Source organism: Solenopsis invicta, chromosome 11 (assembly GCF_016802725.1).
Source record: "Solenopsis invicta isolate M01_SB chromosome 11, UNIL_Sinv_3.0, whole genome shotgun sequence".
Lineage (NCBI taxonomy): Eukaryota > Metazoa > Arthropoda > Insecta > Hymenoptera > Formicidae > Solenopsis > Solenopsis invicta.
In genome coordinates, this window is record NC_052674.1 from 8831479 (window position 1) to 8856532 (window position 25054).

Here is a 25054-nt window from a genome sequence, read left to right on the forward strand (position 1 = left end):
AATGTTACAATATAAAAACAAATAAATATTAAAAATAAAATTAAAGAAATCAATTAATTTTTTGAGTTATTTTTACCTTTGGTAAATTTTGTATAGTTGATATTCTATCCTCATCATCACTCTCTGTATCTATAGTGTCGCTAAGATCTGGTGGTGGAGAGTTGCAGTTTGATGCTCTATAAATCTCGTTTGACAATTTTGCATGTTTTTCTAAAATACCATTTCTCACACTAGCAAACACAGCAAATGCCGAAGCATTACAAGATGTTTCTATCTCTGGTGGATTATTGTAATTTAATTCCCCATTTAAATCAATCTATATACATATAAAAAAATATCAGAATGTATTTTATCCCAGAGAATACAAAAGACAAAGGAGTTATTGATTTTTTTATACCTTTTTCTTATCTCGTTTACGAATAATTTTATTTTTTTTACATTTTCTCCATTCTCCCTTATTCCTAAAAAATAATTCAATTTTTTATTTAAACTGATTGGCATATGTAAAACAAACATAATAACATGTTTCATAGTGCTGATTTTATTTTAATTATAATACAAGTATGTATTATAAATAAAATAATTCAATTACAGTGATATATATTATATAATTACAAAATCAAAATATCATAAAAATATTTCTCTTTACTCCGTTTATTTTATTTTTTAAAAACTTGGACAAGTTTTTTATATACGCATTCTAAAATATTAATATGTTAGGTAAATACGATAAGAAATATTTCTACTACACTTATAACGAAATTAATAAGCTAGCCAAAAGATTTGGATGAGAATAAAAAAGGAATAAACAGGCAAACTAATCTTTAATAAACAAAAAATTTGAGGTTACGTTCTACGCCAATAAACACGGTTGCGTTGCGTGTTTGATTAACGCCGCCGTATCAATTAATAGTTTCCTTCAATCGAGAACTAAATTACGCGGTTTCACAAAAGCGTCGACCGATCGGGCGGCAAAAAAGACCGATCGACGACAAAGTCACCGACGACAGCGTCAGGTAAACAAATCGCAAGAGAGGTTATACGTCACACTTTCGTCGCACCTCTGCGCCTCGGCGACGTTCTTGAAGAGATCGTAAAAACACTTGGCATAGCTCTCGGGCTCGGGCAGTAGCCTCTCGTTGTCCCCGGACACCATGGTTCACGCGAAACTCTCCAGTATATGAGTCACCAAGTCATTTTCGTGACACTATTGATCGTTGACACTCACTGACCGTCTTCCCCATGTGATAACGTTACGTGCTCCGGGGAATCCTCGAGAGAGGTGCCACGGCGACGCAACGATGACGACGATCGCGACCCGGAGACGCGGATTCCGCGGATCCCTTCGCACTCCGGCCGGCGGTTTACTTTGCGTGCCCGTGCGAGCCACCGCGAGATTCAAAAACGAGACGTCTTCGCTCCGTTTCGCGTAAGTTCGTCTGAGCAGTGCCAGACAGACCACGAGTACTCGCCGCGACTTCGATAATCGAACGCGGTGGTTATTGCATGCGATAACAGTCGGGCGAACTCGCGAGAAACCGCGCGAACTTTGTAACGCGTCCCACGCGTCGCAAATAAATATTTTATGAGGACGTTAAATGTCAACGTGTCTCGCGTGAATACGTCACATGTATGTTTAGCAAAACCAGAAGACGTTTCGACGACAACACGTGTCTCTCGTCGTCAAATTCTATACATATATATATATGTAGATATATGTTATTCACGTCACATGTGTGTACGTCATGCATATTTGTTTATAAGAACATGATCGCATTATGACCGCAGCTACAAATGACAACAAAGATGCGATAAGGATTATCGGTTGCACACTAGCACATACTAGTTCGCATTTATTTATCTGAAACTCACGAGTTGCCGGTTTCGCTGAATCTTGATTTTGCACTCACGCACATCCAAGGCTTTTCCCCGTTTTCGCTTCGATTCGAACGAAAATGCGAAAAGTCGGTCGTTTCTCACAGTACACGACAAGATTAACTAATTCATCGACGACGACGAGCGACAATTGCCACGACGGGAAATGACACCGAGAGGGTCTCGATTCACGTGAAATCTCGACGGGTTTCGTTGATTCCGTACGCGTGCGTCTCGCAGGGAACACACAAAATGCGATACGGCACAATCTGCGCGGGTACGTTGCGATAACGTGTCACACGTCGAGTGACGGGGGGGGCCATTCGTAAAATCTACGAAGTATGAGCAGAAAGTACTTGCTACCGCGGAACGTGAGATCGTCAGAATAATATCAATCGTGATAAGGCGTATATATTACTCTTTTTGTTCTTTTGTGGTGAAATTGCTGTTGTGTAGAGTAACAAAGACATAACCTCAAAGGCGAGGTTTCTCGATACGATTCTCTGATTTTCGATCCGATACAGAAACATTTTGTACTTGTACGGTTACGAAAAATTTATTTTTGCTAAAATTCTTTTTTAAGTCGTGACACACAACACGCACAAATGCATATCTTTTCATAAAATTGCACAAGAAAGCATCTAGTCATGTATACTGGTTTACAAAATGTATCTCGTTTATCTAATCTTTTTAATTCTCTATCACGATAGATCAGAAAACGGAGGAAGCATGATTAACATAGCTTTACTAGCTGAGAGAGGCGAGTTTTAATGAATAAGACTTAAATGGGAAACACTTTGCGTTTAACTTGCATTTAGTCATAAAACTGTAATGTTAACGTTACTTATAAGGATAAGCAGATAAAAGACGCTTATAACATTATCATTATATACATGGTAAAAGGATATGACTTATCATGATATCATCTTGGTAAGTGGTACAATTCATATGTGTATATTTTATGAGGGCAACATTTGTTTATTCGAATTCTATTTTCAGCCTAGTCAAATGCGAGATTTGATAGTACGATTATATCACTGTTCTGTAAATGTAACCTAAACAATAGTCAATAACTCGCTAAAGAAATTCTAATAAACCAGTGGGAATGGGCAATTGTTTGTGTAAAGATACTCCAGGGTTATACGACATTGAGCCATATGGCAGTAACAATCATGCAGAAGCTCAAAATACCAGAATACCAGAACCAAGTACAGATTCATGCAGTGATTCAGCATCTCCTTCCTATAAGTTTCCAACATTGTCACACATTGACAAACTTGTATTGGAGACACTTGGAAGTCTTGATACTCTAGTAGATAAGTAAGTGAAACATAATATAATATGCATGAAATGTATCTTATATTTGTTTCTTATATTGTATATTTATTTGCCTCTGCTTAGTGATCATGAGCCACCACCAGCAATGTTAAAACTGAATGCCATTGCGGACAAAGAAGATGGTTGGATACAAGTAGTTAATTCTATGGTTAATGTTATTCCAATGAACAATCCATTGGGTCCTTCGGTTATAATATTATTATTAGATGATTGTCCTTTACCTTCAAAGGTCAGAATTTATTTGTCATTCTTATTTTCTCTTATTACTAACATCTCTATTAGCTAACATTACAAAAATTAAAACAAGAACAGCAACGACGATAATTTTTTCTTTACATTATAGGATTCTGTGCAAAAATTATCAAACATATTTCAATTTCCTTATATACGTGGACAAATGCAAATTACAACTACACGGCAACGCAATATATGCGTAGTACTTGGCTGCATTGCAGAGAAACTTGCTGGTCCTAGTAGTATTGCAATATTATCTGAGGCTACTTTAGATTATCTAGTTTCAAATTTAGTAAGTTATTTAACTAATGCTAAAATCTAGTATTCATATTAAGTACTTTTCAATATAATTTTATTTTTTTTTTTAGCGAAAAGATGTTGAGCCTTATGTAATGTTGTATTCTTTAATAGCACTAGAGAAGTTTGCACAGACAAGTAAGAAAAATATTACATTATTAACTTACTGTGTCTTTTATTATAAATAATTATTGTTTTATGTCAACAGGTGAAAATAAAGTAACTATTAAGAAACGCCTTATGGCGGAAAAACAAAATCCATTAATGGAATTGGAAAAATGGTCTACTGAAACACATTATGTACGTCGACAAGTTGGTTTCTGTGCACAATGGTGTTTAGATAACTTATGTAAGTATGCTCTCATCAAGTGCCATTTATCTGCTTCGTCTGATAAATGATATGACGTATTTAATTAATTTTTTTTTTCTATTTAGTCTTAATGGATGGTAGGAAATATTCCCACGATTCCGTTGATGTGACGGGTATTAATGTAATGTTAAATACGAAAGATGTAAGCGAGTACCTGAAAATATCACCTAATGGTTTGGAGGTAAATATCGCGTTATATTGTATCTTAATAGAAAGAGAGATTGTAGCGTTGTTTTAATGTAATGATAATGTTATTCTAGGCACGATGTGATGCATATTCCTTTGAAAGTGTACGATGTACATTTCAAGTAGATTCAGGAATATGGTATTATGAAACATTGATAATAACTACAGGCGTAATGCAAATTGGATGGGCTACAAAAGATAGCACATTTCTAAATCATGTAAATATCCACATTTGAAAATATTTTTTGTCATATTTATATCATATACAATAATTACAAAATTATTGTGTATAATATTATTACTCCATAAAAATTGTCAATTTTCGATACTAGGAGGGATATGGCATAGGAGATGATGAATTTTCTTTGGCCTATGATGGCTGTCGCAGACTGATTTGGTATAATGCACGAAGTGAAAAGTTTCATGACAGACCATGTTGGAAATCTGGTGATATCTTGGGTTGCTTGTTAGATTTAAACAAACTAGAAATAATATTCTCTATCAATGGTGTACCATTAAAACCATGTATTCAAGTATTTAAAACAGTAAGGTACATATATTTATATCTTTTTCTTCATATGCCATAAATATACAAGCAAATCATTAATATTTACAGTTATTTTTAGATCTGGATTCTTTGCGGCAGCTAGTTTCATGTCATTCCAACAATGTCTATTTAATTTTGGACACATACCTTTCAAATACCCACCTACTGATCGAGAATTTCAAAAATTCAATGACTATGCTACATTAAAACCAGAAGACAAGATCGTACTTCCCAGGCACATATATTTAGATCAATTACGGAGGCTTAGTGTTAGGGAAGATTCTTGTACAATATGTTACGATCAGAGGGCGTCGGTCAGGTTACTGCCATGTGACCATAGGTAATAGAATTATATTTAAATTTGAGTTTCATGAAACAATTTTGTACAAAAATATACATGGTGTAATAATCAATTTATCTCTACAGAGGATTCTGCCAAAGGTGTTCAAAACAGCTAATTGAATGCCCAATGTGTAGAGCTACTATTGAAGAAATAGCTTCAGATAACATATGACATCAATCATCTCGTACCAATGGTTATGAATTTTTTCATCACTTCTTTTATGTCATACAATTTTTATGGAAATATCACGAAATAATCATAGATAGTTATTTACGTCGTGTATTATGTACACTTATCATGTGTCACATAGTATTTTTCTCTATACAATACATTGCATTAATGAATAGAAAAAAACTACAAATTAATTATAGAAAAACGAATTCCGTGATAGTACATTGCAAAGATTTGAATAAGTTTCTATTTTAAAAATCAAAGATCCTAAAGATGGATACATAAACAAATATTTTACAAAGACATAACATTCTTCTTGAAACTTTTCTGTACTTCTCTATACTTTTTCTACCATGTAGATTTATAGCAAAATATTTTGTGATCTAAATAATATCCTCATGAACATTAACTTCAAGAGATTACAATTATGTATAGATATATACTAATTTAATATAATTAATAGAGAAGTAAATAGAGATGCGAGAAAATTATAACAATAGAGGAGAAAATCGTGAATCAGAAGATGAACATTAATCAAAGATACAGGGGAAAGCTCAAACTCCATATAAAAAAGTTTCATATAGGCACTTTTGATGGACGTATGTATTTGTTGTCATAAGAAATGTAATAGTTAAACAAAACTTTTATATTGACTAATATGAACTCTTGTAGTTTTCATGGTGTTAAATACAACGGTTGCTCTATCGATTGTGTTTATAGAGAGTCTCGCTTTGAAACTTATGACTGAATCTTAAAATTTAAAAGATTATTTATTCATTAATTCAAACATATTTCCTCTATTAGAATTATAAAAGTTCAGATTATATCTTCAAACTCTTTAAATTCTTGATAAGTTGTGTAAATGAATTTATAACTAGTGATATAATGTAAATTTATCTTTAAGGAACTATGAAATATTGATAGTACATATTAAAGTACCTACACGCCACATTCACACACACACACACACACACACACACACACATATATTCTTGGGAAGATATAAAGAGAAATTTAATGTTTTATCATATACATGTATTTTGCAAACATTTTTTTATAAAGTCTTATTTTTGTTATGAATTACCTCCTATTATTCTAACGCAAACATTTCATCTGGTAATAAATATATTTAAATGTATTTAAAAAATAATTTACCTGCAATCTACTATTTTTTAAATAATATACATGCATTTTATTCACAACAAGAATTTCATTAGACATAATATCCTGAACAAGACTTTCCAACAATTTTTTCTATTTGTCCCTTACATTTGATTTAATAATATGATTTAAAAAGGGTATTGTATATTATACAGATATTTATATAATTTAATTTAACTATAACATTAAATGTATTGTATTAAAAATCATTAAAATTTAATTTCAAGTAAAAAAATATCGCCATTACTGTTTGGATTGCCATTGTATATCGTTTGACAGATATTGATGTAAGAAATTATGAGAGTATATTTACCTGCGTTGACATGGTTCCTGGAGTTCATAGTAAATTTCAAATAAGATCAACCCATATCTGCTATGTTTTGAGTTTCTACCTGAAAAATATAACATGTCTTACATAAAATTAAGTGTAATACTATAATCTGAGATATTTTCTCTAAAAAATTTAGATCATGGTTACTAATTACTATTTAGTTAATTTATGATCATAATAGATTTGTATAAAAGAATTGTACAAGTAATACTATAATCGCATAGCTCTCCCTAACTTGATGGAATAGTTTGATGACAGCATACCATATCTGTATAACACACCTGATTTTTTTTCTCAATATTCTTTGATCTTAAAAGTTTTCCTTTTTGTAATGTTCAATCTCAATCCGCATAATTTATACGAAACATAAATTGAATATATTACACTAAAAGATAATTATTTACTTGTCGTCTTAAGAGGATTCTAAATACCGATCGCATTACAGAATAAATTAATTTTCAAATTGGTTCGACAGATCACAAAATCTTTTTGTAGGATAAAGGTACGCACTAAACTTGGATAGGATAAAATTATACGAGAAAATTGAAAGAAAGAAAAGAAAAAGTCTAGCTGTGGCCATGCCTACAATTTGGATTTTAGCTGATTTTTCGAGACGCCATCTCTACAACGTGGACATACACTACGACGCTAATATACAGATTAAACCTCGAAATGCACGTCACTCGCAATTGTTGGTACACCTGGCGAACGGAGCGCCGAATGCGCGCGTACACAAACATTGAATTTTCCTATTCTTTTGTCGTCTTCTCGCGATTTATGCAAACGCAATTGAGACGAAGCGTGAATACTGAAATCTAGGGACGAATAAATAGTTAACCTACTGTTCACCGCTGATCGCTCCGCCTAGTTCTGGCTCGGCCGCAGCTCTCAAACATTCGAGTCCATCCAAGATCTTCCTCACGACGATGCGTTTTGATTTACTCTTGTCACGAACGCGTAATACTTCGCTTTCGACATTCCACGATACTCTCGAAACGCTCGCGTCAAAAACTCGTACGGGGCGACGAGGATGCGAGTTGAAATGCGCCACGACGCACTGCGACCTGCTGCGACCTTCCGCCATCCTACCTAACCGATCGACTGCTGCTACTGCGTAACACGCGTACGGCGTAGCACTGCGTAACAGCGTGACGTTGATTCACGTGACTGGCGCGAGGCCGCGCCTGCGCGCCGCTACGCTGCTCTACCGCCGCTACGTGCCGCTACGCAGTAGCAGCAGTTGGTCGGTTAGGCAGGATGGCGGAAGGTCGCGGCGCGTCGTAGCGCATTTCAATTCGCATCTTCGTTGTCCCGTACAAGATTTTGACGCAAACGAGTGTTTCGAGACTGCCGTGGAGTGTCAAAAGCGAAGTGGTGTCGAGCGTTCATGCTAACGTCTGTCGCGTCGTGTCGACTTGTGTCGGATATGATGCGTAGAACGAAGTAGTGTCGCGTACGTTCAACCGTGTTTCGCATTTCCTCTGTTGTCTCGTATCCCGAGTTTTGTGCGCGAGTACCAGGAGTATTTTAAGTGTCGAAAACGAAGGGTCGCGTGTTCGTGTCAAGTGTGAATCAAGTCGAATCGTCGTGAGGAAAATCTTGGATCTCATATGTTCGAGAGCTGAGACCGAGATGGAGCTGGACGGTGGACGGAGTGATCAGCGGTGAACGGTGAGTCAATTCATTCGTATCTACTCTGTTTATTCTCCTTCACGTTTCAGTATATTCGCGCTTTGTTCTGATTGCGCTCGTATAAATCACGACAAGACGATTCAATGAATTGCGCGAAAGTTGTTAGGATAGGACAAATTTGAAATGTGTGTACGTACACTTGGCGCTCTTTTCGCCAGGTATGCCAACAGTATGAAACTTCGCGGAGCGATCTAACTCCGCTTCCGACCGATACGCGCGCAAATTGTCACGATGGCATTATCGAGGCACGGGGTTCACATGACTGCAAACAGAGCTCTCCGGCTGTAAATGCTGTGATATTATTTTTCTATGGCAAAATCTTCAATAAGTATTATGGACGAGAGTATGCGCGTGTATGATATAACTATATGATTTGTATTTTTGATATTTTCACATATTTAATAAATAGGACGTCAATATCGCGCTTCGATTTTCTTACAAAACCGTAAGGATCATTTTCACGTGTCTATAGCATAGCAATCTAATATTTATACTTACCAGAATTGTACTAATTTCAATGTATGCAGTAGCATCGATCGCGATCAGTGAAACGGCAGCAGCGTGGTTGATCGCGGAAATCTATACGAATTGATACTTCGCGGCGATCGTCCATCGCTTTGATCAATGCTCTCGACAAAAATTCAGTTACGCATTATAAATGGGTAAAATTCGCAATCACTTTACGGAGCGACCGAATTTCGCGTTCCGACCGATGCGTGCGGGAAAATGGTCATGGTTGCCAACGTACAATGAGGTGCATAAATGAACTTTCTTTTTCAGTGTAGCTAGTGCAAAAGCGTAATAATTTTAGCCAATCAGACGAACTGACTAAGACGATGGCAACATATGATTGGCTAAATTGCTGAAGTTCCTACACCAAAGAAGGAACTAATTTATGCTCTTTACTATACAGACGCATTTTTTATGCAGAATTCACATGACCGTGAATGCCGCGATATAATTATGATTTTCGACATTTTGATGAATAAGACATTAATCGCGCTTTAATTTTCTTGAGAAAACACAAGATTCATTTTTGTGAGCTTTTTGCATAGAAAATTGGAATCACCGCATTGATTTTAAAGTATGTTGTAATATTCATTACAATTGTCGAATTGACATTTAACGCAGACGTTTGAATTTTAAGAATTGGTACATTATATTGAGATTGCCCGTTTCTTTCATTAACAAATTTATTTTTATGTTGGTATATTCTCTTAATAAAGGATTCAATTACTTTTTAAAGAAACGTTCAAAATTAACACAAATGTTTTGTACAAGATTTAAAGCCTCTTTCATCAATCTTCGCTTAGCTTACTAACCGGTTAGTCTATTAGAACTGACCAATCGCATTTGTCACTTTACATAACAACGATACGTTTTAAAATGCTCGACTGTGATTGGTCGATACGGTTTTATGATTACGGCTTTATAGTGCTAATTTAACATTTGCAAAAAAAAAAATTCTATATAAACAAAATGCCGAATGAAACACAGCATTATTATATCATACTCTCCAAAATATGTATAAGCATCTAAAAGTCTAATTACGAAGTCTAATCGTTTGTACTTCAAATTCGTGATGTTCAAATATTTTTAGGGCGCGTAACCGTTCGCCTGCCATGACAGTTTCCGTGAAGAGCACCTCCGTTCTGAACGTGGAGCGCGATCGCTCCGCAAAGTAATCGCGAGTTTTCCCATTAAGAGTGCCCATCAAGCGCGAGTTTGTGTCGGTAGTGTCGATCAAAGTGACGAGCGATCTTCGGAACGTATCAGTTCTTGCGGGCATCCGCGGTAGACGCCGTTTCGTCGACGTCGATCGCGATCGATGCTGCAACGTACTTTGAAAAAGGATGCAACATCATAATTTCGACAAGTACAGATTCCTGTGCCGTAGGTACGCGAAAATGATCTTTACGTCCTCTCGAGAGATTCGGAACGCGGCTGGCGTACTTTTCATTAGATACAATATCAAAGCTGTTAATCATCATTAAATCGCGTGTTCCTGCTATGCTTAATAGTAAAAAAGCCACCGGTTCGCTATAATCTACCAAGTCGGTTTTGCGTATTGTTTCGGTGTGCGTCGAAAGCGCGCTCGCGCGCCTGGCCGCCATGACATTTTCCGCGGCACTTCGGTTCGGAGTGCAGTAGGCGATCGCTCCGTCAAGTAATCGTGCGTTTTACCCGTTGAAAGTGCCTAACGAGCGCGAATTTACATCGACAGTGTCGATCAGAGACATCAGAGTGACGGGCAATCGTTGCAACGTATCAGTATCAGCTTTTACGGCTCTTCGCGATCGATGTCGCTTCGTCGATCGCAACTGCGCCGGTGGCATCTCGTTTTGAAGCCGGTACAGCTCCGACGAGTATAAATTCGACGCGAGAGTCAGGCCTAAAAATGTTCCGATATTCTTTCGAGACCATCAAAGATCAAGTAACGAATATTTTTTTTCATGAAAATGGAAATGCTGTTGTACTAAATAATACAAGAGCATTCAAGTTAAAGTTTGTATCAGAAAGGAGCCTCGGAGTATTTCGATATTTGTGTTGAGAGGCCATCTAGTCAATAATTACAGTACCAACACTCGAAATAGTTGTGATAAAAATGTGCAAGTGTCGTTCGAATTCGGTTAGTGATTTGTGTGCGCCATCTTCGGCGTTGAGACGAAAACGATTGAAGTGACACTAGTGACAGATCGTGACGCGGCGCGAGCTCGAAACTCGTGATATCGATGAGGCGCGAGAGTCGAGATATCGAACGAATCTCGATTCGCAGCGCGGTTGGATGCGTGGCCGCAGGAGCGCGCCGCAGTTTGTTACAAGATGGCGGGTGAGTGAGTGCTTGCGGACGAGATGAGACTGCCCCCGCAAACACGAGGGATTTTCCGCTAATCCGTGGTGCTTGTGGGTTTCAGATATATCCTTCGTTCAGACAGAGGATCTAGAGGACCCGGAGGAGGGTGAGTACCCAATGCGCGTACGCGCGCACTTATTTCATGAGAACGATCGGTGCCGTTGCACGCGCGCAACGTTGAAGCAAGTTCGCGGCTCGTTCGACTCAGCGCGACTCGGTTCCCTCGCATGGACGCGATCCTCCCGTCGTCGGGGAACGCTTCGACACCCACCTGGCCCCTCTCGATGCGATACGCGTGCCGCGCAACGGATGGCACGCGGCACCGTTGCGATGCGGCGTGGCCCCAGCGCGGCTTTCCGTCGCGTACTTTGAGGTTAGGTTTGCGGTGCGCCGCCGCTGCCGCGGCGCGATACCGGGCGTGTCGCGCGGTGAGAGTCACGTCGCGAGAATTCCGGCCGTCGTGAGACGGCGAGGGTTTCACGCGGGGTGACTGCTCTCGCATGTCCGACCGCACCGTGTCGCCGCCGCCGCGCGCGGGGAGCGTGTCTTTGGCGAAATCACGGGGCGGTTCTGTCCGTCGAGAGGGGGCGCCACGCCACGCAACGCCACGCCGCGCGTCGTGTTTATCTCGGCGAGAGGGAAAAAAAAAGATTGAGGAACGACGGCGGCGGCGGCGGCGGCGACGAGAAAGAGAAAGCATACGTTCGCGTCGAATAACTTATCCCTCGTCGCCGCCGTTGTTGTTCTTCGACGAGGATGAGAAAACGTTTGAAAATTTGAGCTTTTTCGACGACGAGATCCACACCAGGCAACCACCTGCGTCACGTTGAAATCGTAAACGTAGGCCACGACACGCACTGGCGCCAGTTCGATAGTGATCGTAAGAGATTTCGTATGACGCCAATACTGACGTGTGTTGTCTATCACAGATGGAATTTCCAGTTTGCACGCGCTATCGAAAATTGATACATGGCACGACATGGCACGAGAAGTGTCGGATTTCTAAAAATTAATCTCGAAACCAATTACTTGAAAGTTAAATGTCCAACACTATGTTGTCACGATGTATTGATTTCTGTTAAATTCAAAGATCCTTTCTCACTCATCTACAACGTAGAAATGTAAATTTATTAAAATCATAGCAATTTTAAATCCCGTTGAAGATACGTTAGAGCAGCCTCTCAATTTCGTAGATGAGAAACGAGAGTCGGAATATATGATTGATATATACAAGGCACATGTGGATACCATTATAACTGAAAACGTGTAATGACCGCTCGCCGACGTCTAAAATACAGTGTATTCGAGACGCGGAGGAGCTCAGACGAAGGTCAGAGTCACGAAGAGTGGCGGCATCTCGGCAGATTAAAGAAAACGGCGCAGTTAGCGCGCGCGATTCCTTCCCCTATCGGGGTTACTGATCTCGGATTCTTCTATCGTCTATTTGCGAGTGCCATCTGTCGTAAGTAGGGCCGTATCAAGGGTCGCCGATAATCGCCAAAAAAATAACGTCCGAGTTTCCTCACGTTTTTAACTAGTAGAGCTGAGAGCTCTCGTGCGGATACCGAGGGCACTTTTGTGGTCAAACGCGAATAATTTGTCTCATGATTATGCGTCACATAATGAACTCCAGTTTGTTCCGCTCGGAACACGCATACGCATTTATCTTCGATCTTCCTTCTCCGTTTCTCTCTCATCCTCGCGAGTATCTTCTCCGTCGACGTCGACCAAGCTGGTCCTAGCCGTCTTTATCTTGCATTCCAGAGACCGTTTTATCAGCTCCGCGCCGCTTATATTTCTAAACGTGTCTAGATAGAGAGAAGTATTCGGATCAGTAACCTTCTCCGATGCCCAAGCACACCCAGATCTAGATCGAAACGATGGAGAGGATATTCTACGTGAACGATATTTAACGTCACACTCAATCGTGAGTCATTGATACGTGATTACTAAATCTGTCTTCATTTTTCTAGTTGTATAAAAAAAATATGATTTTTATTATTTTGTAAATGAACTTGGAATATATTCATCTGTTTCAAATAGGATATGTTGTTATACATAAAATCAGAAGATATTTATTTAGATTTTTTTTTAATATGTACACATAATAAAAAAAAATTATTTTAAAAGTAAAAAAAGAATCGTTATTAAAAGGATTTTTTAGTTACTAATACAAATTGTTCTATTGATTGTATTGTTGCAAAATTTCAGTTCGATGCATTGGTAGAATCTCGCAAAGTTGACTGATCCGTACCTATTTCGATCTAGCAAACTCGATCAAAAGTTATTGCACTATGTACATTTGCATATGTTTACATATATACACATTTTTTTCGAATGATGAGCGCAATAAGCATTTGAAGAAAAGTAGAAGCAAGATACAAACTAATTTTTTAAAAAGAAAAATATTAATTTAAAAACAAGATCCATACGGTGTTTGAAAAGAAGCAGGATAGCAAAAGCTAAAGATCATTTTTTATTTATTTACATTCTTTTATTTAAAAGATATATATATTGACGCGGAAATTTATGGAGTTTTTCGAGAATGTGCTACACAATGCTGTGCGACAATGACCGTGGCAACCATGGTAACTGCCAGTAATCGATCGCGATTATGCAAATTATTTGGTGACTGGCTGTGACAGTTACTGCGTTAGACATTTCTCGAGCATCGATGATTCCTACTCTTCATCCGTCTGTTGAAATCGTTCTGATTTGCTAATTTTTAGCGTTCGCTTTTATTTCGTCTATCTCGCTTGTTCTGACGAACGCTTAAACAAATTCATAAATGCCAACGAGAAAGCAAGTTTTAACTGTTCCTAGAGTTCCAGAGAGGAATACAGCTTTGTTGATCAATTTACGGAATTTTACGTTTTGTCAGAAGAGCTTAAACTTCTTGAAAAACAGAAAATAATAAGTAAAAAAATATATATACATATAGATAAGGAATCATGAATCGTGCGCGATATATCAGTTGTCATCTTCAATCATGATAATGCAACATTTTCTGTCATTTTATCCGCTTCTACATAATTTTAATTTGTCTGCCATTTCTCGATATGATTCATGAAGTTTTTATAAGCTCTTCTTTCAGACGTCTCGTCGGATGGGATATCTTTTTCTTTCCGCCGCGTAACGTCGACTTTATCCGACCGGACATGAGGATGGATAAGGGGCGGTAGAGACGGGGAAGGGGAAAGTATACGAGGTATGGAACAAGTATAGGCGGATGTATAAAGAAACTTTAATTTCTTGGCATTGCGTGAAGTTCCTTGCCCTTTCAGCCTTTTCGGTTCGGTGGTCTGTTTTTGATAGGAAGACTACGCCGTCGTCTAGACGCGGCCAGGGGAGGGGGGGGTTACCTCGGCTTTTATAATCGCAACACGAAACGCACCCCTTGACGTGCTCGAACGCAAAAATACCAGTTTTCTTCCCTCTTCCTCTCTTTCGCTTCCTCTTCTTTTCCCGTGCGCGTCAGTCTTTTCTATTCTTTCACCGGCCATCGCCCTTTCTATGTCCACGTATGGGCGCGTTACATTAAAATGATTTATTCACCTTATTAAATTCGCATTCGAGACTAGCTAAGTACGCGGAGTAGACATCCCGCCGAATTGCAAAACCGGACCCCGCCACCCTTTCGAGACGACGAACTTCGCGACGCGCGCGTTTCTATACTTCTTTTTTTTCCCTCCTCTCGTTCCATTTTATTTATTTCTCTCGGTGTCTCGCGGTGGATCGTCGTCGTAGACGACACCTGTTTTAATCTCTTTACAAACCATTTTACATTGTAAATGAAAAAAGGACGAGTTTGTCATTTGTTTGAAATCCGTTTACACATATTTAGTTCGAGTTAACTGAGATTCAATTGAATTCTTTTCTTTTTTCAAAAAAAAGGATAAGATGAAAATCAATCAGACCAATTTTATTCAATTCTCGTAAGAACCATTTTATCAAATTCTTAAATATTATATTCACAGAAAATTACGTTACATAAAAAAAAATTGTTTAACGTAGAAATTTGTAAATATGCAGAGATATGTCTTTTTCAAATGAAACAAACGCATGTGTATCGTCGCTTTACCTTTCGACTAGGTAAACACGAATGATTTCGAACTAGATAAAAACTAGGATATGTCAACATTTCTCTACCCGTTTCTTCATCGTCATCATGGTTTAGTTGTGCCGAGCTGAGAGGTGGCGCCGTCTCTCGTCGAAATGGACGATCGAATGGCGGCCGATTATTACATGACATTCCTCGAATACCATTCCAATCTCTCCCTCATCTCCTCTCGCGGCCCGACCGGAGTCTTCCGCCCTCTTCTCTGACTTATTCGCTCTTTCTTTCCCTCGGATTCACCCTTTCTACGTCTTATAGAAAGCTTGAGCCTCTCTTTCAGTACGCAAGAGCTCCGATGTCGAAGTAGGCGATACGAACGATAAGCACTTCGTCCTTCTTCCTTTCGTGAATCCTACTTTAATCTTTGAAGAGCCATGTCAGGTCAATTTGACTCGCACACAATTTTTTTCATTTTCATATACAAAGAGAACGAGATGCGGGCCAACTTCTCAAATATAATTTTGTATAATTGTTAAATTCATAGATTTTATCTATTAAATATTAAATTTGGAAAAAGTTCTCTTTTGACTAATATATTTATATATTTTTTCTGTAGCTTTTTTATATTGTATTTGAGATCTCTGCATTCAATTGTAATTAAAAGTTTAATAAAAATATTAGCATTATTCTGTTCTGTTAAAACATTTATACGACTCGTGGCAGCTATCGTTTTTATATAAATTTGTTTTATAATTTGTTTCATTTTGAAGCACACGTTGAAATTTTTTCAAGGAGGCGTTTGTTTTCATCTAAAAATTCTTAGATATCACTATAAATTCACTGATTGTATAGTGTGTAAAAGTTTATGCGTAAACTTAAAATTAATATTTTGTTCTTCGATTATGCGTCATCCGCGTTTCCTTCTACGGCGAAGCAAAGTTAAAGTTTGTCTTTACGAGAGAAGCGAGCGATAAAAATTGTACGATGAAAGATATTCTCGAAGAAATCGATTTAAGAAAAATTCGTACGCGCCTCGTTGACGTTAATCTATTTTCATTGCGGAAAAATATGGTGGCGTTCTCATATATTGCCACATATAGTGCTAAACTTGGATATTAAATCAGAATTCCTTGATATAAAATTTCTCTGATGTTCATAATATGCGAGACGGGCAGGATACGTCTCGCATTAAACTCGTCGTAATCTGCTTTATTACACAAAATACGAAAATACCGTTGAAACAATAATCGATTGAAAACTTATTTGTTCGTAATCGAATTGGTTATTTCACGGCAGATATCGATTCCACGGTCTGTACGACCCCTCCACTTTGCCTCACCCCGTTTTTTCGCGAGATACCAAACGGCGGCATCCCGAATTTGTTCTCGCCGGGGTCGGCGGCGACGAGCACTGTGAGAAATATCGATTCGCGGCCGTCTTCCATTCTGACTGTAATAGCGCGACACGAACCCCCGAAGAAGGACACTGCCCTGTTGCGGAGGAAGGGACGGAGAGAAAGGATAGAAGCCGTCGGTAGTGAAGATAGTACGATTTCTCGTAAAGCCACGAGAGCGAACCCATTCATAAAGACGAAGTCGTGACTAACGAGCAAGGAGAAACAAGCGTGAGCTTTGGTGCCCATCCATCCCTTTCTGCCCTCTAGCCCTCTCGTCCATCTCCGCTCTTTTTTCTCTGTATCTTCCCTTCCTTTTAATTATTTTACTTTAACAGTCAATTGAACGATACTTTCATCTATTTGCTAATCGTATTATTTACTCTTCGATATTTGACCTTACAATTAAAGATGAGACTAATAATAAAAAATTCTGGATTGTAATTCTATCATCAGAGTTTATATCGAAAATCGATTATGTATATAATATATTTCAGATGGTTAATTTTATCAAAATTTTAGACTTTAATGAAAATATGAATTGTTATAGTTTCGATAAAGTCACGTTTTAATGCTACATTTGCGCGATGAATGTGCGCGAAAATAATTTCTACGTTTACTCGCGTAGAATAGAAATGTTTGGCACAAAGTATGATTGTTCGTATTTATAAACGCGTCGAAAATGGACCGTGTTGAAATTGTACCGGTTTCAACTCTAGAATCGAATTAGATGCAGAAATTATATACAGCTGTAAATAATAATCCATTTAAATTGTAAGTGAGAAAAGATTCCATTCAAATTTAGTGAAGACTCTTCGGATGGGAGAAGGTGGTGGCTCTAAAATATTCCTTTGTGCGCGCTCGTAACGAACTTCATTCTCGTCGTTCCTGAATGTTCGCGCGCAGCCGTAAGCGCATCGGAGCGTATTTAGTATAGGGTAGCATTTTACTTCTTCTCAAACGAGGCATCCCGTTCCGTTCCCTTCGAGCGCCTTCTTCGTAAGAGAGAGAATACGAGCAAGAAATGATGCAATCCGCGATCGGACGTACGGGAACGATGACAAGTGGCGGGCAACGAACGGGCGTCCTTTCTGGTAGAACGCTTCCGCGTTCTGTCGCGCGAACCGATCTCCGGGAAGAATGCGACATCGCCGAGATGACAACGCGTCTCTCCTTCTGTTTGTTTCCAGAAGCGCTCGTTTAGGAATCGTGTCGTCATTGTCTCGAGCCGTCGCGATACCGTGGAAATCGTACGACGCGCCTTCCTGCGAGGAACTGCGTCGAAAGTTGACGCGAGATATAGTCGTAGCTTGCACACTGTGCCATCCTACATATTTTATTAATGTTTTAACAGGTATCGATTGCATCTGAAAGCTTTACGCATCGTTTATTTATTTATACAATTCGGTACTATAGACGTTGTAAACTAAACACGTTAAATTTGGCATCAAATTGATATCGACTGGTTTTGTAAAAAAAAATGAAAAAAAAAATGAAAAACAAATATCGGAGATACAAGGTAAAGCGCATATTAAAAGAATAAATATATTCGAGAGCGGCTTAGTTTGAAAGTAAATTAAAAATAAATAGAGACTGTGCCACACAAGTTCGTGTCGAAGCGCGGATATGCTCCGGAATCAGCGTAAAGGGTTTTTATCGGAAATTTCATGTTGTCCGCTTCTGCTAAGTGTGACATTTCTATTCGGTTATTATAAATTCATAGAATTCGAGATTTCGCGTAGATTTTTACACGGCGTATACACAGCAACCGCGTAATACGTATACGAGGTACTTCACCTGATCGGCGGGAACAGGATAGGTAAGCTTCGAAGGGGAAAGTTTTGATTGGGTTACGAGGACCGCTGACAGAGGGATCGATGGATATCCCGGAAACGGAAAAGCTCCATGTAAACGCACCCTCCGCGCTCTCCGACCCTACCAGCCCGCTATCTTTCTCTTTCTCTTTCCATTTCTCTTTTTCTCTCTTCCTCATATGGCCTTGCTGCAACGTTCGATGGAAAGCCACGGTTGTCCTTTCCTCCCTTTTTCGGTCGGAGGAAGGGAAGAGAGAAAAAAAAAAACAATCTCGCTAATTTTCCATCGCGCACAAGGGCACTGGGACAACCATCCTATGAAACCGATGTGCTTCCCCACTTTCGAGTATTCAGTTGCTCGTTCGCGCTTCAAAGCGGACGCCGCATCAAAGGTGCGCCTCGACATTTATCGACTAAAACCGTCGAGCCGCGTAAACCCCATGGAGTACCGATGACATTCCCTCGTGGATAATTTACGATCTGCGACATTCCTTCCTGGTCGACATAGATTCAATCTATTATCCTGTAAACTTGGTATATGCTTCACAGATTTACATAATTCGCGTATTAAACAATAACGCCCGATATATTATGATCGCGAATCTTTTTTAAAATAATCAATTTATTTTTATGCTAAAAGTGAGTGATTTTTGTTTTTACAAAAATGCACTTTCTATATGCGAAATACGCAGAAATCTGTATTGAAAACTTCGACACAGATTTGTTATCTTATCGTCCTTTAATATTATAAGTTTTATGAAATGCTCTTACAAACTTCTTTCTTACAAACTTTTATCGCGATTTAATAATTGCGCAAATGCATCTGCGATATTCTCAAAGAAAAGCAGTACGGAGCAATACAGATTTCGAAGTGATAGGTTTATTCTAGAAACAGTTCCGATAGAGTTCCATTAATCAAATCTCGAAGAAATGAAAACGGGGGAACAAATAGTACGGTTCTTCTGATCTGAATAAAATGCGTCGTACAGACGCGCGTATGACTGGTGTGTTATCAGGTGCTTCCAAGGGGGAATGAGATAACGACGGAATATGTCGTAACATATCTTTACTTCCCCCATGTACCCTCTTTTTTTTTTCTTTCTCACGCATGCCAGCGTACTGACACATACGAGTGATATGAAGTGCCCTATTATGTTTTCAACTTTATTATATTTCAAAGTAGACGTAAGCCACAAAATTGAGCATCTAGGGATTTATAGGAATTTTACATGTATTCTAGTAATATAAATGCAAATTACATAATTTATCTTGTGCATTAAAATTTTTTTATATTTTTTAAATAATTTTTAGAAAATCGACGTTGTACTATATTGTGTGGAAGAGTCACACTTCCAATGTATTAAAAAATTCAATTTCTTTTAATTTTTTACTTTTGCGGAAACATGAGATATTTGTCATTGTTCTCGCCTATTTTTTGCTTTCGGGCTAGCCGGTCGATTAAGCACCGCGCGTAGTTAAATGCCGGTAACCGACTCTCCTGAATGGCTGAGTCTGACATTCCTTCCGTCTTTTTCGGAATGCTCACGTGAGATCCCGCCTGTACGAACGTTCCACGTGTATGAATGCTTAGTGTAAATAAAATTCCAGACTGCACTCTGCTCTCCCGCGCGTCGTCGTCGTCGCGGAACAACGATGGCGCTCTTCCAGGTGCACAAACCTCCGTTATCGTATTCCTCTCCATTATCATACATATTTCCCCGAGTAATGCGTAGTGTCGGAATACCGGTACTTATCGACGGACATTTTGATGTTTTCTTTCAACCCTCATATCTTTGGTTGATGTTTTACTCATTTATGACTTTCTATATCACATGCGTGCAAAGACAATTTATGCGTTAATAACATGACATTTTTTTTTTTTTTTTGAAGGTATCCAACTTATCAAATCTTGGGAAACATTTTATTACAGTGGGAATTTTATATATAAGTTTCTCGAGAATTAATTTAACATTTAAATGCGCGTTTATATTTACCACTTTACAATCGTTTATTAATATGTATCTGTATATATGTGTTTGAAGTTGATAGAGGAAGGTTTAATATGTCCTTAAATGTTCTTTCAAGTACTTGAATAAGGCAACTACACGCAAATAATATTCTTTATGCGACAACGCAATGCAAATGATATTTTTGACATTTCCAAGCAAATAAATATTACAAAATAAAAACGAGATATTTTTAACAGGAGTTCAAAATTAATGTGGAGAATTAAAGATTTATTGATTAACACGTCAGTATTTGTAAAAAAAAAAAAAAACAGTTACGAAGTGAAAAGTGCAATTTAACATTGAATTAAAATTTGTACTTTAAGTGACGAAATATTCGATAGTCTTGTATAATCGTTTGTTTTTGCTTGATGTGCGTACGATTGACATTCGACTCGAGACGAGAACGAGGTCGAAGCTCAAAGCGGCACGAGGAACGGCCGCCCCGGAATCCGTCGGTTCCCGCGCAATTGTTGCGACAATTTAGCGCCGTTGTCTCCATCTCCTCCTTCGTTATCTCGCCAACAAGTTAATCTTTATAAATAGCCCGAGCCACGGTTATATTTAATCCTGACCCTCGCGGTCGCAGCTTCCATGTTGATACTTCTCGACTCCACATCGTCCACGTCGATTCACCGCAAGACTTGATACTTGAAGTATATACAAGTAGAAATGCAAGTAGAAAGCGCGTTCATTTTTTTTATCGTTCCGAAAAGAAATGTTTTGAAAAAATTAAGACTCTAAACTTTACATTTCCACTTTCATTTCTAAATTGAAAACGTATATTACGTCACATGTTTTACTTACAGTCTTGATGTGTTTTTTTTTTTCCCCCTAATGAAACGATTAAATGCTATATTTTTTATATAACATCCTTTTAATCTTCAATATATTTTTGTAATTGGAGCAAAGTTCACTTGTAATTAAGTAAAGAATAAAATTGCATTATTAATGATTAATATGCGAGAAACTGTCGTTTTAATTGCTCATAGTTTACAGACTATTATCAATTCGATAATTCTGTGGAGAAAAAATCGATTCTAAATCTCATTAATGGACATCAGTCGATGTAAATTTTATTTTATGAAAAAGATGGTCGTATTTCTCAAAATTACTGTTCGGCTGAAGGTGTTTCTTCGATATACTTGCATGAAGCGAGTATTTACGCTGATAATGTTTGTTGGATCATTCTATATTAGGGACTATGTTGATGATTGAAAAACTAACAGGATTACGACATTGATACGATATCTCGGAAGTATTAATCTTTCTCGCGATGAAGCTCGTTTGAAATATCCGTCGAGCGCGCGTTGTCAAACTGTCTCTATCGCGTTGCTTGTCTCACGCTTCAAGAGTCACCGCTCTGATATTTCTAGTGGTTCTTCGGTCAACCTAATTTCAGACACGACTGGTAATCGATCGTTTCTTAGGCTCTACCCCCGTTTTCTCGTGAATATATACATCCATTTTACGCCGCCGAATAACGGCGCCCACCGCAGCCACGCCGATCGATCGTTTAGTTCTAATTTTTCGCCTTTCACACGAGAAAGATAGGACCGCGGCATCGATTTTGCGTCGTTTCCCGGCTCATCAATGAGAGTACATTGTTTCTAGCAAGTAGCGCGAACGATTCTTCAGGCAAGACCCGAGCAAAATGGTTTGTGCGAGTTAATCTTAGGGCTCGACCGGCAATAAAACCGGACTGCCCTTACATTCCTGGGTAATGCGTCGTCCGCTATTTTAAGCCCGGGGTTTAATAAACTTACGTCGCTTAATTAGAGCAACATTTCTCCTAACTCGTCTTCGCCTGCGTTTTCATCCGCCTTTTGAACCGACCAACCAGACGTTCGTCCGCTATCGCGCATTTCTTCGCGTATCGTATATATATCATCGCATATATCCGTTAATTTTGTGATTACGATTAAGTACACTCGTAATATCATTGCCTTTTACTGTATCTTTTTTTTCCCCTCGATAGTTTCCAATCCAGTGACTAATATTTCGGATTCAATTTGTAGAAAAGAAATATAATTTATGTGAATAATACATGAAGTAAAATGTAATGATATTGTAATTGTACCAATATAATTAATTCAAAATGTTAATTATTGGTTATTTATAGCGTCTCTCGCACATTATCATAGAATAATTGTTTCGCAAAATTTGGGCACCTTGATCAATCGATTGGGCTGTAATTCACCGACGATAAACACTATATGGCAATTTAAAAATAGAGGCTGGAATGTATACTCTTGGCACATCATCGTCTAATTTTAGGTCGCTAGATGGAAAGGAATTAACACGATTTTTCACGGTAGAAATATTTTTGTTCCGGGAAATAACGTCTTTGCAAACGCGCGTTTACGCATCGTGGGTAATACGTAGGAAGTTGCATGAGTTGCGATTTTTCTGCTTTTTCCGCTTGTTCCTTGTGTACTCGCGTGTACTAATACGCGCATCGAAGTCGCACGACCCGTATCCTCTACCTCTGCCTTTCAGTTTTCGCTTCTCTTCTGCCTGGCTTGCTATAACACGAGGTTATACGTATTCGTCCAAATATCGTATTGCCCGATTTGTCCAAATATTCTATCTTTACGGAACGAATCGGCGAGCGATTGCAAAATGTTATACGAAATTGCATTTTCTTCGCTTTTATATGTCTCCTGATAGTTGTCATATTTTATCTAACAATTTTTAACACGCACAACTATATGTTGCTGATTTTACCAGACCTTTATGAAAAATGCCAAGATTCTGTCCTTATATTTTTGTACATTTGATTGCGTATTTGATCTTTCTACGAATGCTTAAACCCCCAGGTCTAAATTGGAAAATTCGGTCTTTTGACAAATGCAATGTTTTGACAAGTACCAGCATTGAATTAGTATTCTTCGTAAGATCAAAGCGCTGCTAATAGTGTTTCATTACGCTGTTCCTGTACGCGCTCTACGCACCGCGAGACTAGTTACACGGCGGCTAGTTTTAGAAGTGCTATTTACATCCGTCACGCATACGTCTTTTTAACCCGTCTTTCGAATTTCTTCTCGCCCTCCCCCCCTCTCTCTCTCTCCATCGACTCTTCACTCCCTTACCATATTAATAAAATGCGACACCCCTATGGCACTCGTTTTCGCCATACGCATAAAGTACTTTCTCTTTTGTCTTCTATCGTTTTTGTACTTCCCTCCCGCATGTTGCAGTCGTCACGTCTCTTTCTACCCGTGACTATCACGCGAGCTTACGTGCGTACCGTGCCGTGAGCTGCGCAACGTGTATACGCTCAGGCCATACTATGATACTATCAATGAATGACTGACTGTCTGGCGCGTGTGACGTGGCCACGCACATTGACCATAATGACTTATCTCTCATTCCTTCTCTCTCTTCCCTTTTCTCTCTCTCTTTTTTTTATATACTTTCCTGGATGTTTGTCGTCGTTACGCAAACATGCGACAAGCATGTTTTTCTGACTCCTCGCACAGACAAGTTCTTAGTGCCACAAGAAGATTGCTATTTCAAAAATTGTTTCCCACATTTGTCTCCTTTTCCTCTTCGCAGAGCACGTTGCATCGTTCGGTGCGTTTTCTTCTGTCAAAAATATATTGACGTTTAGCATTTCCATATAGTGGGTATTGGGTGACAACGTATTTCTATTTATATATAGAAATTTTTGCAGCCAATATAAATAGATCGTAATTACCTTTGGGATTTGTTGATTAAATTATAGAAGTGGCTTAAATGAAATGACATTTTGATATAAACATTTATCGCGTTCATAATCTTGCTATTACGATTTATTGATCATAAAAAATATTTACGATTTGTATGTGATGATACATTTATTAAAGACTTGAGAATCTGCTTAGGTCTAATAAAAAATTGAACCACTTCTCAGCGTAATCATAATTGGTATCACCGTATTGTTATTATGTTATTGTTGCGGGATATAATCCCCGCAATTAATAATCATTACCTGATAATACATTCACGGTTAATCACTATCACGAAAGCGAAATACGAAATACGGCCGTTCGTTACGAGCTCCTATTTGACGGAACAATGCGAGGAATAAAAAGCGTCGAAAATAAAAAAAAAGGGGGGGGGAGGAAAAAAGAGACGGAAAGAAGAACCGAACGAGGAGAACGTATGTAATCGTGTACTCTCCTCATATTTTTCACTCCCACCCTCGGCCATCTCTCTCTTATCCAGCATGTTTCGTCTTTCCCGTCCAGCGCGTTCTCCACTCCGTTCATTCGCTCGTACGCCGTTTCGGTCTCTCTTTCGTGCTTGCACGCTCTGTTATCCGGCGAACATTAACGGCGCAGAGCGTACGATACAGCGACGTACGATATAATCAATGAATGACGGCATAGTGCGGGACGTGC

At 38.6% G+C, this 25054-nt stretch overlaps 3 protein-coding genes across 9 annotated transcripts in view; 2 read left to right on the forward strand and 1 right to left on the reverse strand.

Moving 5' to 3' along the window:
• The window catches only part of LOC105208061 (E3 ubiquitin-protein ligase MYCBP2), a 183796-nt gene extending 182125 nt beyond the window's left edge, over positions 1-1671 (reverse strand). For both annotated transcript variants that reach the window (XM_039454917.1, XM_026136871.2), the window contains exons 1-3: positions 1062-1671; positions 398-461; positions 77-316 (exon numbers count right to left, since the gene is read on the reverse strand). In XM_039454917.1, the coding sequence (XP_039310851.1) occupies positions 77-316; positions 398-461; positions 1062-1156 (399 nt within the window). In that variant the 5' untranslated portion in view covers positions 1157-1671. The remainder of the gene's footprint in view (positions 1-76; positions 317-397; positions 462-1061) is intronic.
• Positions 1672-2017: 346 nt separating this feature from the next.
• Positions 2018-6563, forward strand: LOC105208049 (RING finger and SPRY domain-containing protein 1). 5 transcript variants are annotated; one of them, XM_011177797.3, is made up of 12 exons: positions 2018-2152; positions 2586-2805; positions 2875-3195; positions 3277-3442; positions 3557-3739; positions 3816-3882; positions 3953-4093; positions 4180-4295; positions 4375-4518; positions 4633-4850; positions 4927-5187; positions 5274-6563. In XM_011177797.3, the coding sequence occupies exons 3-12, from the start codon at positions 2981-2983 to the stop codon at positions 5359-5361; spliced, it is 1599 nt and encodes a 532-aa protein (XP_011176099.1). In that variant the 5' UTR covers positions 2018-2152; positions 2586-2805; positions 2875-2980; the 3' UTR covers positions 5362-6563. The 5 variants fall into 5 exon arrangements, with proteins under 5 accessions (XP_011176099.1, XP_011176100.1, XP_011176098.1 ...); XM_011177798.3 differs by having other exon boundaries at positions 2111-2214; XM_011177796.3 differs by having other exon boundaries at positions 2143-2246.
• A 4790-nt stretch (positions 6564-11353) lies between these two features.
• LOC105208046 (serine/threonine-protein phosphatase 4 regulatory subunit 1) overlaps positions 11354-25054 on the forward strand; it is a 130617-nt gene continuing 116916 nt past the window's right edge. For both annotated transcript variants that reach the window (XM_026136868.2, XM_026136869.2), the window contains exons 1-2: positions 11354-11375; positions 11461-11505. In XM_026136868.2, coding sequence (XP_025992653.2) covers positions 11369-11375; positions 11461-11505 — 52 coding nt within the window. In that variant the 5' untranslated portion in view covers positions 11354-11368. The remainder of the gene's footprint in view (positions 11376-11460; positions 11506-25054) is intronic.